Source organism: Colletotrichum higginsianum, chromosome 6 (genome assembly GCF_001672515.1).
Source record: "Colletotrichum higginsianum IMI 349063 chromosome 6, whole genome shotgun sequence".
Taxonomy (NCBI): domain Eukaryota; kingdom Fungi; phylum Ascomycota; class Sordariomycetes; order Glomerellales; family Glomerellaceae; genus Colletotrichum; species Colletotrichum higginsianum.
In genome coordinates, this window is record NC_030959.1 from 240,892 (window position 1) to 255,602 (window position 14,711).

General features: G+C 54.2%; 7 protein-coding genes across 7 annotated transcripts; 4 read left to right on the forward strand and 3 right to left on the reverse strand.

Moving 5' to 3' along the window:
* Positions 1-855: 855 nt before the first annotated feature.
* CH63R_08480 (FAD binding domain-containing protein) lies at positions 856-3,884 on the forward strand (the record flags this gene model as incomplete). The annotated part of the gene is made up of 6 exons (XM_018303454.1): positions 856-1,026; positions 1,137-1,560; positions 1,661-1,722; positions 1,782-2,719; positions 3,366-3,642; positions 3,699-3,884. 6 exons carry the CDS (start codon positions 856-858, stop codon positions 3,882-3,884), a joined length of 2,058 nt encoding a protein of 685 aa, XP_018155477.1.
* Positions 3,885-4,246: 362 nt separating this feature from the next.
* Positions 4,247-5,982, forward strand: CH63R_08481 (BZIP transcription factor; the record flags this gene model as incomplete). Its single annotated transcript, XM_018303455.1, has 2 exons — positions 4,247-5,295; positions 5,361-5,982. The coding sequence occupies 2 exons, from the start codon at positions 4,247-4,249 to the stop codon at positions 5,980-5,982; spliced, it is 1,671 nt and encodes a 556-aa protein (XP_018155478.1).
* A 554-nt stretch (positions 5,983-6,536) lies between these two features.
* On the forward strand, positions 6,537-7,821 carry CH63R_08482 (uncharacterized protein; the record flags this gene model as incomplete). The annotated part of the gene is made up of 3 exons (XM_018303456.1): positions 6,537-7,035; positions 7,110-7,342; positions 7,405-7,821. The coding sequence occupies 3 exons, from the start codon at positions 6,537-6,539 to the stop codon at positions 7,819-7,821; spliced, it is 1,149 nt and encodes a 382-aa protein (XP_018155479.1).
* Positions 7,822-8,130: 309 nt separating this feature from the next.
* On the reverse strand, positions 8,131-9,246 carry CH63R_08483 (FAD binding domain-containing protein; the record flags this gene model as incomplete). Its single annotated transcript, XM_018303457.1, has 4 exons — positions 8,131-8,412; positions 8,475-8,644; positions 8,706-9,053; positions 9,105-9,246. The coding sequence occupies 4 exons, from the start codon at positions 9,244-9,246 to the stop codon at positions 8,131-8,133; spliced, it is 942 nt and encodes a 313-aa protein (XP_018155480.1).
* Positions 9,247-9,281: 35 nt separating this feature from the next.
* CH63R_08484 (Cysteine desulfurase) lies at positions 9,282-9,770 on the reverse strand (the record flags this gene model as incomplete). Its single annotated transcript, XM_018303458.1, has 1 exon — positions 9,282-9,770. The coding sequence occupies one exon, from the start codon at positions 9,768-9,770 to the stop codon at positions 9,282-9,284; it is 489 nt and encodes a 162-aa protein (XP_018155481.1).
* An 822-nt stretch (positions 9,771-10,592) lies between these two features.
* On the forward strand, positions 10,593-11,635 carry CH63R_08485 (3-oxoacyl-[acyl-carrier-protein] reductase; the record flags this gene model as incomplete). The annotated part of the gene is made up of 3 exons (XM_018303459.1): positions 10,593-10,672; positions 10,781-11,233; positions 11,284-11,635. 3 exons carry the CDS (start codon positions 10,593-10,595, stop codon positions 11,633-11,635), a joined length of 885 nt encoding a protein of 294 aa, XP_018155482.1.
* Positions 11,636-11,973: 338 nt separating this feature from the next.
* CH63R_08486 (Metallo-beta-lactamase superfamily protein) lies at positions 11,974-14,088 on the reverse strand (the record flags this gene model as incomplete). The annotated part of the gene is made up of 8 exons (XM_018303460.1): positions 11,974-11,980; positions 12,124-12,422; positions 12,622-13,193; positions 13,262-13,328; positions 13,400-13,461; positions 13,513-13,659; positions 13,716-13,861; positions 13,919-14,088. 8 exons carry the CDS (start codon positions 14,086-14,088, stop codon positions 11,974-11,976), a joined length of 1,470 nt encoding a protein of 489 aa, XP_018155483.1.
* Positions 14,089-14,711: the final 623 nt, after the last annotated feature.

Below are 14,711 nucleotides of genomic sequence, written 5' to 3' on the forward strand. Positions count from 1 at the left end.
TACCAACTAGTCTGTAATCTCAGGCTCTGAAGATCTATGCTAACATAGTTTTGCTATGTCAACACTATTTTACATACATCACGTTGAAGTACGACCGCCGATGCCGGCCGAGCACCTGCTACATGTGCGATTGATTATCGAAGGATCCTGCGCTCGTAGCTCAAGCTCACCGGTCTACGCTCCGCAGAACTCCAGACCTGCTGCCCAATTGCAGGTTGAAGGTTATAGATTGCAACCGAGGTTTTGTGATGCTGCCTCGAGGCTCGGGCATGGGCCTGGTTGGACAATTCTCTCTGTGAGTACAGCTGTGCGTTGGGCTGCACGCCCGAGGGTTCACAGCAGGAATTGTTGCAGGTTACCTCTCCCAACATGCATGACCGCGTATCCTATCACTGAGAAAGATTTCCGCAGTACGTTGTTAACAGGATTCGGGTGTATCTCGTAAAGAGTGGCTTGGGCGTCTCGACCATTGCCATCGAATTATGATGCCGGCGCACCGCCTCATAGGCTGGCGTTAACACGGCAGATATCATTCGTGGATCTTTCGAATGGTGGCTTCTAGTCCCCCGGGCTACTACCACGTTGTCTTGCCACAGTGTTACATTTAGACGAGTTTTATCTGCAGAGACATATGCTCTAGGTCAAAATCGGCAGTGTGCAACCTGCACGAAAATGCGATGAACCCCATGTTGCAGTGCTTGATTGAGATACCCGCCCATCACGGCTTGGCGCTATGAGGCACATATAGAATGCCGCTGCCCCCAATTGACACAACTAGTCCGGGCCTGAACCATCCTCTCTTTCTGCACGTCGGCGACAGCTCTATTCTTGCAAGGAAATATTGCGGTTCGAGCTATGCGTACAGGATCGAGACTCCTATGGGCGGCTACTTCGGCAGCCAGCCGCGCCCTTCTTGTCATTGCGCAACTTTCGGGCGACGCCAACTCGATCGTGGAACCAGCCGAATTCAACATTGAAGAAGCGCTCCTGCAGCACGGCATCAACGTGTCTGGGATTCCCGACCTGGTAGATCTCGGGAGACGATCAGAGAAAGGATGCTCTGTAGCCGTGGGTGGTTTCTTTGAGCCTGCAGAACATGAGCATACGAAGCCTAACGTTTTGATTTCTCCGCGTAGTGCAGCTCGTTGAGATTCATCTACGGCGACGACGCAGTCGAGACGAAAGACGAGGCAGCTTATACCGACTTCTTCAGCCTCTATTGGTCGACGATACAGGCCGAGGTCAGGCCGTATTGTATCTTCAAGCCGTTCGAACCAGAGCACGTATCGGTCGTCGTACTTCTATCGCGCCTGACGCAGTGCCCCTTCGCGGCCAAGAGTGGCGGCCATGCTGCGATGGCGGGAGCATCCAGCATCGAGGGCGGCATCACCGTCTCCTTTACGAATATGAGGGGAATTTCGTTGTCTGCAGACAGGAAGGTTGCCTCGGTCCAGCCCGGGAACGTCTGGGGCGATGTGTACCAAGAGCTGACCAAGTACGACGTCACTGTCATTGGGGGGCGGATATACAGCGTCGGCGTTGGGGGGCTTACGACCGGAGGTGAGTTGTTGATCGTCCCGGCGAGCACATGAATCTCTCTGTCAATAACATCCAAGAAATTGGCATGGGTTGAAAATCGCGCACACTGACCCTGTTCTAGGCGGAATCTCCTTCTTTTCTGGTCTGTACGGCTGGGCCTGCGACAACGTGGACAGCTACGACGTACGTCAGGTCGTCAACTGCATTGAAGAACCATGGACACGCTCGCTCACAAGAAACAGGTCGTGATCGCAACCGGAGCCATCGTCCGAGTCACGGAGACGTCGTTCCCGGACCTTTTCTGGGCCCTCCGCGGCGGCGGGAACAACTTCGGCCTCGTCGTCGGCTTCAACTTCCGCACCGTCCCGCTCCCCGGCGGCAACATGTGGGGCGGGTCCCGGACCTACACCGAAGAACAATTCCCCCGGATCGCCGAGGCCTACGCCAACATCATCGCCAACGCCGAGGAGGACCCCAAGGCCGGCCTGTGGCACGTGTACCTTTACCTCAACGGCACCAAGCTGTCGCCGACGACACTGTACTACGCGGAGCCGGACGGCGGCGACGCCGACATCTTTTCCGAGTGGAACACCATCCCCGCCGTCGCCGACACGACGCGGAACCGCGCCGTCGCTGATTACGCCAGGGAGAACGCGGAGAACACGCCTTTTGGCCTGCGGGAGGTCTTCGCCGTGATCACCACCAAGGCCGACGTCGAGATCGTCAACCTGGCGCGAGACATCTACTTCGAAGAGGTCCTCGCGGTCGCGGACGTGCCGGGCATCGTGCCCTGCCTGGTGGCCCAGGGCATCACGGTGCCGATGCTCAAAGCGATGCGGAGGAGCGGCGGCAACGCGCTGGGGCTGGACGTCGAGGACGGGCCGTTCTACATCCTGGAGGTGTCCGTCATGTGGAGCGATCGAGGCGACGACGACGCCGTGTACGCGTTCGCGTCGGCGGTGCTGGGCAGGGTCAACGCTGAGGCCAAGGCGCGCGGGCTGGACAGCGACTACGTCTACATGAACTACGCCGCCCAGTTTCAGGACGTCGTCGCCGGGTACGGGGCGGAGAACAAGGCCCGGCTGAAGCGGATCGCGAAGAAGTACGACCCGAAGGAGGTCTTCCAGAAGTTGCAGCCGGGGTATTTCAAGCTCGACCGCGCACCGGTTTCGGACCCGCGGTACTTCAACTGGCAGTGACGCAGGAGGCGGGATGATGCCATTCTAGTGCGGGCGACATCTGCTGCAGGTTTCTTAAAGTAAATTGTTAAAACAAATCTCCTGCAAAGGGCTTCTGGGGAGTTAGGAGAATGTTGAGAAGCAACATCAGAAACAGGGTGAGAAACAGCAGAGACTGGATCGTTACAGTCGCTCAGGATTATGTGCTTGTACAACGCCGCATGATACTGTGGTGTTGGGGGAATGCAAAGGCGCCCCAAGACTAAGTAAATACACGCACTTTCAGGATTTGGAGGGAATTGTTCGCTATGGAAACGAGGGTCAACTGTAAATGATGCGGTAACATATGACGAAGTCCCTCGCGGCTATTGAGTTGAGTCAGGTGTGGGGATATCGTTTTGACTCGCAACCTCGGCTCGCGCAACTAACACCTCACCAACCCCAAGCAGAAGAATCGTACATGAACTAGTGGGTGTCCGCAGTTTCGGCCAGTGACTGTTGGTTTTATCTCTGAGTACGTGTATCGAAGACACCGACGTATTTCTTGTTCAACGCATTTAAGCATGGGGGTATCGTACGTTCTCTTCTCTTCCACCCTGGGAGCCCAGTCGGTAACCATCCGAGCTCCAATGCTCACCACCATCACAGACCCGAAGATCAGTTTGCGGAGTTGGTCAAGATCGACGGCCGCGTAGACGAGACTGCCGTTGCCGCAGTGTACGATCATCTCAAGCCCGTCTCGCCCGAACTCCTCGTCGGTCAGTGGGAAGGAGGCAGCTTCGACACCGGCCATCCGACCCATCAACAGCTTCGCAACTTCAAGTGGGCCGGCAAGGACTTCCGATCCGTCGACGATGTTGACCCCATCATGCGCTACGACAAGGACGGCAAGCGGACATGGTTATCCGAGTACGGCCACGCGAGGGTAAGTAGACGTCCCCAAACCATAACGTCGTGAGTTTGACTGAAGGAGACGAACAGGTCCGCGAGGTCAGGTTCCGCGGCGTCGTGACCGCGTCGATGGTCTACGACAAGTTCCCCATCATCGACTCTTTCCGCTACGTCGACGACAACACTGTGATTGGCGCCATGGACAACAAGGACATTCGGGGTTTCGGGACGTATTATTTCTACTTGAGGAGGAGGAGGCCACAGAGCAAGGTCTAGTTGCAATGGTGGACAGACGGCTCCGCCTTTGTTACCATCATCGCCCAGGCGTATTCAGTCATGCTAGCAACTCTTTGAGCCGATAAACGAGAGTTCAACAGCAAATTTGAAGATCCTCCCTTGAAGCAAAATCATCCGACTGTGAAACTGTTTGCCGATTGATGCCGAGGCATCCAGTCCTCGACGCCGTCTCCCCGCATCGGCTTGCAGCTCTTCGGACAAACCCCACACACGTCACCACCCACCCACCACTCCGTGCAACTTTTCTTTGATGGGAAAACATCCCGAACCCCGTCATTGGTAGTCTCATTGAAAGTAAAGCAATTCAGATCCACTGTGTCCACGATAAGCGAGGGCGGATTATGAAAATGGCCAGCACGCCGACGTCACCTGCACTCGACACCGCTTCCCGAACCCAACGGAACTCGCAGACTGCGACGTCCCAGAGGCTCAAGAAGCGGGAGTACGACCGCAAAGCCCAGCGCGTCGCCCGCGAAAAGAAGAAGAACCGCATAGCCCAGCTCGAGAGCCTGGTGGAGAAGCTGAGCCACCAAGATGACAACGCCACGACCGCGTCGCTCATGGCACAGCTGTCGAGGGTGACTGAACAGCGGAACAAGCTGGTGACGTGTCTGAGAACGACGTCCTCTGTGTTCAGCAGTCATGTAAGAGAAGCCGAGACTTGGGGCTTGGATGAGGCGATGGGGGAGTTGCCGCTTCACCGGCCGCTTGACCTGGTCTCACACGAAGCGTCAAGCCTAAGTCCTTCCGCCACGCTGGGAACCGCGTCAGTCCCTGTCCAGGAAAACGATGCCGACACCAACAAAAACCAACAAAATGTGAACGACGGGGAAATGCTTCTTGATGAGAGCATCTTCGACATTGACCATCTCTTGGAAGATGTCGTGTTTGAGTCTGAATTTTCAACAAATACGCCTCCGGTTATGATCAGCCAGCCACGTTCCCCACCGCCTACACTTGCCTCCTTGACTGAGAAGAGCAGTCTAAATATGGCACAACAACAGGGACAACTGCCAAAATGCCACTGTTCGTCGACATTTCTTGTACGACGGCTGTCAGACGGCTCCCAAGTCAGCTGCAATAACTGGAAGGCCGGAAACGAGATCCTCAAGGAGCCGTTCGTCCTCTCCAACGCCGTTCTCGACTTGGAAGACAACACGAGCGAGGACATACCGGTCCACGCCGTGCTCCATGGCTGGGATAGCCTCGCCCACTCCGGCAGGATGACCCCCCTGTGGAGCAAGGTTAGACAGCTTGACGAGCTCTGTTTTTCGGCTTGCGGTCAGACCGAGCGCCTGGCTGTCTTGTTTATCATCCACCTTTTGATGAGAGCCTACGCCGATCCGGGCTTGGTGAAATTAGCAGTAATACCACAGTGGTATCTCAAGTCGTAAGTTCTGGATCTTAACCCAAGGCTGTGCCTAATGCCTTCGGAGATAGACTAACCATGCAAAGGCCGCTGCAGGAGATATCCCACGACCCCTCCGCCGATTACTTTGCATGGTATGGGGCGCCTAATCTTTCCCAAATCATCACGGCTCTGACCAGGCAGTGTAGGCCCGCTCTCCGGTACCGCTTCGCCGTCTCACCGCACCAGTACTGCGGCAACATGTTCTGGCACATGTTCAAGGAGCACCTCCGCATCGTCTGGCCCTACGACTTCCGCGACTGTTACGTCCGGAACGTCCAGCTGGGGACGTACGGTCTATCGTCTCTGTTCAAGGAAACCGTCCGCAACCTGCGGTGCTGGACGATGGAGCCGGACTTCTTCGACCGGTTCCCCGAGCTGCGCCAGGACATACCGAGGTTCCCCGGGACGCCATCCCCCGCTGCCGCGTATCAGTTCCAGTTCGCCTTCAGTCGCAACTCGACGACGTCGCCGGGGATGGACATGTTTCTGACCGGGTGTTTAATCGACCCGAAGAAAACGGGGAAGAGGGAGGGTGAAGAGAATCTGGACAAATCGATAGCGCGAGGTGACACCGGGCAGTGCGAGCTCTCCGCAAAAACCTATATAAGCGGCTTCTTGTTGAACGGGGTCGGCGCAGACGACATATTGGACTCTGTAAATCTCTAAACCGCTCGTATCGGCCACGCATGTTCCTTGGCAATGATCAACAACGAAGTGGAACAACGGGGATTTTTTGATATGATGAAGGCGCAGTCGAGACAGCCATCGAAGCTTGTCACAACAATTTTCTCCCCGTCAAAGACGTAAACCCTGCGTTGAACATATCTCAAACGTCGTCACCGTCGGTTGAGAACGGGAGAGAGTCATGGACGCCGCTGACATGAACGCGGCTAGCAAGGGCAGCCCTGCACCGCCTGCGGTTCCGCGGGAGGCCGAAGCCCCACCCCGGACGGGCCCGAGGGAGTGTCGCACAATGAGACGAATCTAGATGCCCCCTGGTCGAGGCCCCTAGACGCGGCATATTCCTCATTCTGGACCCCTTTCGATACTCAGCCTCAGCTTCGTCATCTGTCAAAAGCGAGAACAAGTGCCTCTGGAGTCCGACGCTAGGGAAATCTACCGACGGCTCCGATATACTACATATCTCCTCGCGATCCCTGAGCCTTTGCGGTGGGTTTCCCAATAGCCCTCCATCCAGCAGTTAAGCCAACTGTCTTTTCATGCATTCACGAAGTATCCTGTTGCTTGGCCTAGGAGTTCTGCTCTCGGGCGCCAATCCCATTCAAGATGGCCCTCACTCGGTGGATAACGACAGATATGCTCCGAGAGATCTCTCTGCAGCGAGAGACTATTCGAACTCCCTGAGCCACGCCGCAACTCTTCCAAGACGTCAGCAGATCAACGGCACGGACATTTCCGTCCGTCGGGACTGTCCGTTCAGCCCGTGGGACGAGTTCTACATCACCGACTTCCTCCAAGAACACTTCCACGACCTCTCCACGGCGGACCACTGCTGGATCGTCAAAGGCGTTGCCGGGCTGAAGGAGTTGCTCCAGAGGAACATCTCGGCCAACCCCTTTCTCAACGTCACCATACCAACATGCATCTCTCTCAACATCTCCAGCTCCGGCAACGCCTTTTCCATCGACTTCTCGGACAACTCGTACCGCGTCAATGGCATCGGGGAAGACGAATTCGTGATTTTGACTTATGTGCATCGTGGGTACACCTGTCTCCCAGACGAAGTTTCTGGCGCTTTTTTTTTCTTTCTTTTTTTTGCTGATGCGGTCTAGTTGTCACCATGACCGCGGCCTTCTTTCTCGCATATCCCATCATTCTCGTCCTGGCATCGACACCGAGCTTGTGTATCATGATCGACCGTCCGCTCCAGGAGCCCACAAAGAGGAAAGTCGAACGCTGGCAGACTATCTTCACCGTCCTAGTATTCGCCCCGCTTGCCACAGCCGGGCTTGTCACGGGGATCATCGCGATGGGGGACTCCGAACACGCAAGAACATCACACGGGGTAGATCCAACTTCCCTCCCCGCCTCTCGTTCGACTCGTTCGACCTACTAACAGCCCTGCAGATCACCGGCTACATCACCATCGGCCTCGCCGCCATCTCGGTGCCCCTCTACCTCTACCAGAAATGGCTCAGCTCCCGCCCGGACCTCACGTTTCACATGTACCGCAGGCTCAAGCTCATCAACGCCGCCGACTTCCTCGTTTGCCAGGCCATCCTGCTGATCTCGGGCTTCGCCCTCCCCGACGGCATCGACGACTTCGGGATCATGTCCATCTGCGGCACCAACACCGTCTCCAGCTCGGTCGTGTTCTCGCTCGGCATGATCTTGTCCTTTGTCTGGAACTGCGCGATGGCCACCATGACGGTGCAGTGGCTGCTCGAGCAGCGGGTCAGGGGCGGGAGCCTCAGGGACAGAGCGCCTCCGTGGATGCTCAAGATTTTGAGGAAGCGGTCCGACTCGGAAACAACGTTCCAATAATCGGTTCATACGTGTTCTGGAATGTAGAGATTAGGGCTGGCCCGGAATCGAGTGGACTATAATTGTACGATATAGACCTTCATAGAAGACGTACTGTCACTTCCACCCTATTACATGGGAAGTTGCCAAATGACAAATGTGCTATTAAAGCGCTTGCCCATGGGATAACGCTTGATGATATATCAACATCTAAATCACGACGAGATCGAAAAAGAGATCAGAAGAATGACTTGAACCGGTTGTCAGGATCATAGTGACGTCGCAACTCCACCAGTTTCTCGTAGTGTTCACGGTACACCTAGACACATATCAGTCGTTCCAATAGCTTAGTTCAAGATCGGGATCCAGGGAAGCATTGCGACTCACTCCTTTGACGTCATGATAATCCGGCTCGAGGCCGGCAGGATTGATCTCGGCATCACCGGCTTTCGAACCCAGAACGTGCCGCGGGGCATCTTCGGAAAGCTGCCGCAGGATCTTTTCCTGCCCCTGTGGCCCGTCTCCTGGGCCACTGAAGATGAATAGCAGCAGGTGGTTCAAGCCATTCGACCGGGGCCAGGCGACCTCTGAAGTGCCACCGATCGTGGATCGCTGGTGGGGGACGCATTTGTTACTGGGACGATCACTGGAACCAGGATTGGCGTTGGACCTACAAACGAGAGGAACTCAAAGATCACCGCCGACATGATGTGGGTGGACTCATCTAGTTGGCGGATCTTGTAATAGAACTCAATTGCCCGAGTGATGACTCTTTGGTCCATATCAGCAACTGCCATCGGGGCGTACAACGTCCTCATCGTCCCTCGGAGAGCTGCCGCGTTTCCTGTCGCGAGATCGTGTTAGTGGAACTCCACGACCAACTCCTATCGGCAAAGCATGCTTACTTTGCGTTTCGAGGGTCCCCTTCATGTTCGTCACCCTGGTTCGATCAATCGCGCCGGGCATCTGCAGGAGCCATTGGAAAACGTCTCGGCCGTGCTTCTCGCCGAGAGCGTCGTAGACGTGGAACACAACCGAGTCTTCGGCACCAGGCTCGTCGCTCTCCAACACCGTGGCGAGGAGCTTTTTCGGTAGCAAGTAGGCAAAATAGTTCACTTTTGGGTGAGGGACGGAGTGGTTGAAGGCGTACATCTTGTCAACCAGCTGCGGCAGCAACTTCCGAGGCACCAGCACCATACCCGACCAGATATCCGTTGGATAAGGATGCGCTCGAAGCAGGACCTTGGTGACGACTTCACAACTGGTCAGCTGCGTGGCAATTCTGGCCCGTCTGTCTCACTCACCACCAACGCCGCCGCCGCCGCCTCTGAGAGCCCAAAGAAGACCGGGCTCTTGGGATGTCATGACAACTGTTCCGTCATACTTGACGACTTCCGCGTCAAGGAAATTAATTGGATCACTGATAGCGCCGTACTCGGTGGACATCCACGAAAGCCCGCCATTCAAAATTGTTACGGAGACTACGATGCTTGGGGTGCGGGCGTCAGGAACTTGCCGTGCCATTTATCTTGTCCATGAAACGTTGCAAGAATGGGCTGCCCACCCGAATACTCCGGGTCGACTTGTTCCATGAACGACACTACTTCGAACCAAGTGGCACTCGCGCCGATTGTGGCGATCTTCTTCACCGGGTCATAGTCCAGGTCCTTGAACTTCAGCATGCTGACGACCACATGCCTGGCGGGGGGGGGGGGGGGTTTGAAGCCATGACCGCGGATGACAAAATCCAAGTTGGACCCGTACAGGAACTTCACAATGGCGGTGAGTTGCTCCACCGTGTCCGGTACCAGTACGACCGCTGGGTTGAGCTGCTTTTGAATGGCATACGGCTCCGAATGAAGTCGGTACAAAGCATCGGTGTGTGTGATTACTGCTTCCCGATCCAACGCCTGTATCGGCGGCTCTAAGGCAGCGAGAACCTGTGTACGAGATCGGGGACCGGGGTCCATTGTGGCCATGGAAGTTGAATTAGAATGCGGATCGATACTGGAGATTAGTTTGAGTTTGAACCTTGACTGGGGCTATATACATGACAGCATGGATGGCGCTCTCGGCATTTTTGTGAAACTCGCGGCCCGCGCTCCGAGATTTTGTCCGAAGGTGTGGTGTGACATGAAGTGTTGTATTCAATGATGTAAGCTCGCGTTTACCGGTTCCGAACCTTGGTGACTTAATCTGACAGCCCCGTCTAGCCGGAACACGCAGACAGACACTGGTTACTGCTTTGCGCATCTAAGTTCAAGTGTTAAGCTCGGAATCCGAACCTCGGGGTTGCGAACCGAAGACGGTTGCATTACAGGACTGGCGTCTAGTGTACGTATACAGGCGACTGGTACTTGAAGCCAATGAGCTCAATCGGAGACGTGACGTGGCTCGGCTCAACTCTACACTGAAGTCCGTGGCCGGCCGAAAAAGCCATCCATCAAATGGTGTGACGAAGCGCCGGGGTCCGAAGCGCCGGGGTCCGAAGCGCCGTTGAACCGACTCAGTGGCGGACCCAGATATGCCTGGCAAGCCCCCAGTGTTGCGGAGACCTAGCATAATAAATGCTAAGCTTCTGTATCCGCCTCGCGAGTTCGTCCGTTGCTGAACGCGCGAAGTGCTTGTCGCATTTGTAATCTCCGGCGCATATGTGAGAAGCTCTGTTGGCAACCAACTGTCTTGTCTGCGTTGCTGCGGGCAAGAATTCTATATTTACTCTGCCTTCTTGTCCTTTCTGAGACTCATATTCTCACAGAGCTCACCTCCATCGAAAACCAATAATCTAAATAATGGGAAATCCTGCATCAGAGAGCAAAACGGAGCTATCTCCGCTTCCCCAGGACCTACGAGGCAAAACCGCACTAGTGACGTAGGTTTTGTTTGTTCCAAACTTTGACATGGCAGTTGTCTGCTTCCTTACAGCACCTGAAGCTCTATTTCCTACTTTGAAATGATGGTTCTAACTAGACTCCGGCAGTGGCGCCTCTCGCGGTATTGGCCGAGCCATTGCTCTTCAGCTGGCCCGCCGAGGTGCAGTTGTTGTTGGAACTTGCTCCTCGACGGCATCGCTAGACCAAATTCAGTCTCTCGAACAGGCGGTGAAACAGGTGTATAAGCCGACGGACCTGGAAGCGCCCCGAATTGTTGGACTGGCCGCGAATCTTCTCGACCCGCAGTTCCCCGACCTTGTGGCCAACACGATTCGGGACGAGCTCGGCGGCAAGCTGAACATTATTGTCAACAACGCGTTCTATTTCGAGAACCGCCCTGTCGGCGAGCTCGATGCCGACTTCGTCCAGCGAATGCTTGTTGGCAACGTGCAGTGTCTCGTACTGCTGACGGATCGCCTTCTCAAGGATGGACACATCCAACCGGAATCGAGAGTCGTCAATATATCTACAGACCTCGTCCGCAGTCCTCTAGCTTTCGAGTAAGCTAAATTCACCCAATGCTACCCCTCATCCCCCTGAATTTTTTAAGCCCTCTCACTGACCTTGAAAGGGGCGCCATGTTGTACGCATCTACCAAAGCGGCCATGGAATCACTCACGCGGTCTTGGGCAGACATCTTGGCCAAAGACCCCAGGACCCTGGGTACTACTGTGAACGCACTGTCGGTTGGTGCTACAGCCACGGATACGTTCATCGGGAGCACCCCGCCAGATATGCGCGATGCTGCGTTGAAGGCTTTGAAAGACGGAAAATCGGTTCACGGAGGCCTTGGGCTCCCCGAGGATGTTGCTGACGTTGTCGGTTTGCTTGTAAGCGAGGGGGCCCGTTGGATCAATGGCAGCGTAGTGGCGGCCAACGGCGGTGCAGTGAAGATCCTCTAGGGCCTGAGTCGATCATTTGAACCTGCTTGTAGCAAGCATTTGTGTAAACAAAAAGGAAGGGGAGAACTGAAGAGGAATTGAAGTGGGAACTTCGGCTGGACCACACTGTTTCAGGTCATGGAAATCATGCGTCCTATTCGAAAGACACGTCACCATATGTTACCAACTATGTATTCACCATTATTCATAGTCATAACGACGCGGTATAACGACGCGGTTTTTCACGAAATCAAAGGCAAGGTCCTATCGCATCTGCATGCAGCTATGCCAATGCTGTTCTAGCTGGTAGGCTTTAAAGAGAGATTTATTTCCAGCTATACCCAAGAAGCTAAATATACTTAAAGTCTAAGGTTGAATAGTTGTTAGAACGGATCTTAGTTCTTCGAAACAGGGCAGCAACCGGCATGATAGGCACATGTGCTGAAATGAGTCTGTAGCGCAGTCAACGTTAGTTCCGCCAAAGCAACAATATCGCAGTTACAACTTACGTTGCGTGGCTGGCCACTCGATCGTCGACCAGGGCTCTTACAAGCTCAGTCATTAAGACGTCATCAGCAGGTACCGGGATCGTTTCAGTCTCATTCCGTCCGTGATCTGCGTCAAAGACGGCCATGGTGCTGTTCGGCATGGGCTGAGATGGGAAAATGACGGCATATGTGTGGTCAAATGAATGCATCGATGCTTTCATATGCATGAACCTAGCCTGTATCTTGTTGCCATTCAATGAGAATGGTTCGTCGGTCCTAAGTCTTCGAGTCAGAACGACTTCTGGGAAAAGCGTGTGGACCTGGAGACTTAGGTGAAAGTGATGAACTCTATGCCAGGGATAGCGGAGTAGTAGGGCTTGGCTTCAATTGGAACTATCACTTTCGCTCCGGCGTTCACGTAATCCTTCAAGCCTGATGAATGATCATGATGATGATGGGTGGGCTGTATCCTGAATGATTAGTCGTCTTTCCTAAATGGCAGCACTGAAGGAAACTGACCCAAACGTGAGTGACCTTCCTCCCGATCGTCTGTTCTATCCATTCCAGTACCAACAGACTCTGATGCGGCGGACTGTCCATCACAATGACGGAATCTTCGAGTACGAGGACCACCTGTCTGTAGGTCGGGCGGACATTTCCGATCTGCAAATACCACAGACCTGGAAGCTCCGGCAGCGGCTGACTAGCAGAGATGTTTGCTGCGGTCATTGCGAACGGACCTAGCCAGATGTAGACTCCGCTGCGCTCGCCGACTTCAGAGAAGTCCTGCTGAGGGCTCTTTCTGGGTTTCTCCAGTCTCGAGCGGTCTCCCGGGCCATCGAAGAATCCCGCGGCGAAAGAGGGGTTGACGAGCACTTGGGAGACACCGCTGGTCATGAGAAGGTGTCGACCATTGTAAAACGTTTTCCATCCAGTCGGAAACTTGACGCCGTTGGAATCGATGTAATCGTACACGACCAGGTCGTTTGTGGACGGGCCAAAGATGTCGTGGTTTTCGGCCGAGCGGATAGCGTATGGCAGGCTGGTTTCGGCATCGAAGAGCACCGTCAAATCTAAATTACCGTCATACACTGACGGCCAATAAGCAACATTAGCGAAAGTTCACACCAAAAGATGAAGCCAGTGTTGGATTGCATACCGCCGTGTAGCCGCTCGCCAGTCCAAAGGGCTTCCTCGCGGTAGGTAAAGTTATTGTTGGCCAGAATCTAGAAATGTCTGATGTTAGAATCTGATCTTTATAAGATTCCAGATGGTTACAAGAAACCATCCAGCTTACTTTGGAAATCAGGAAAGGCGACATCTTGTTTGCTTCTTTGATCAAGTAAGCTGCTAGCACACCTGCGGATTGTGAGCGTTTGAATGTTGATCTTGCTTGCTGAATCGACCTACCATCAACGTATCCCTGTGGCCCTGCGTTGGGATCAAACATGTTTCTGTTTCCCTCGGTGACGGCTGCAAAGCCATCGTCACCTCCCTGAACGACGATGGTAAAGCCAACGTGGTCTAAATTCGGTCTTGAAAAGCCGCTCCAAAATCCTACACACTGTAAGCAATGCGGCTTAGCAAGAGGGCCAATACTTCTCATCACACACCGTCGAGCTGATGATCCACTTGAATACGCTGCTTGATTTGAGGTCCATCAAATGAGAACGTGACGTGTTGAGTGCCTAGAACCGAGACGCCTCTGTCAACGCCGTCTAGAGAAAAACTCTGCATCAAAGTTTTCGTCCGGTATGACCTATACACGCCGGTTAGCTCATCACCCTTTAGGCGATGTCGAGACCTTGATGCTCACTTTGAGCCAGCGTATGTGACACCATGGACTTGTGTTATGTTGGCCGCGCCTCCGAGAGACTCGATACCTTGCTCTAGTAGAGCTCGCGGATCAGGCGTTGCCCCCCCTTCCCTTGATAGGAGGGCTGACACTCCCAGAACACCACTGACCAACGTGGCAAGATAAAGCATGACGACTTTTATGAATCGTTGATTTTTAACAAAGTGTGAAAGAGGGATCGTCCCAAGCTGGTGCGTGCTTCGACACCGTTGAAATCATGTCCAATGCCTCGGCTTTTAAGTGCTTACCGACCTATTCCTTGCCTGGTTCATGATACGGCGATCATGGGACACAAACTTAGATTGATGGTAGCCATCACCTGCTAGTCCGTAAAAGCCTTTCGGTGCCGGCGGCCCTGTCTTGCAAATTGCGGACATGATTCCTATTTCGGACCGTTGGAATCGGCACATCGCTGGATCTCAGGGGTAATCCGGATCCGGCGGCGTACGGAGAAGTTATAGGCCGCAACTGCGTCACCTTTCGACTGCTCCATTACCGGCCTCGCTGTGTGTGACAAATCAAGAGTCGAACTTGTCGGCGGTGACGCTTATGCTGTTCGTCTGTGGTCGTCTGTGTATGCTTTCTGTTGATCATAGCAGGTGTGCTTCAACTACGTCTAGAGACCATAAGATATTATGTGAGGACGAGATTGCTCGAGTCGCTCGACGCACGAGATACGTAGGAAAAACGCATTGCGGGCTTTTACAACTCCGGTTCCCCCTCGTCTAGGCAGTTTAAAGTTTTATTGTATCGA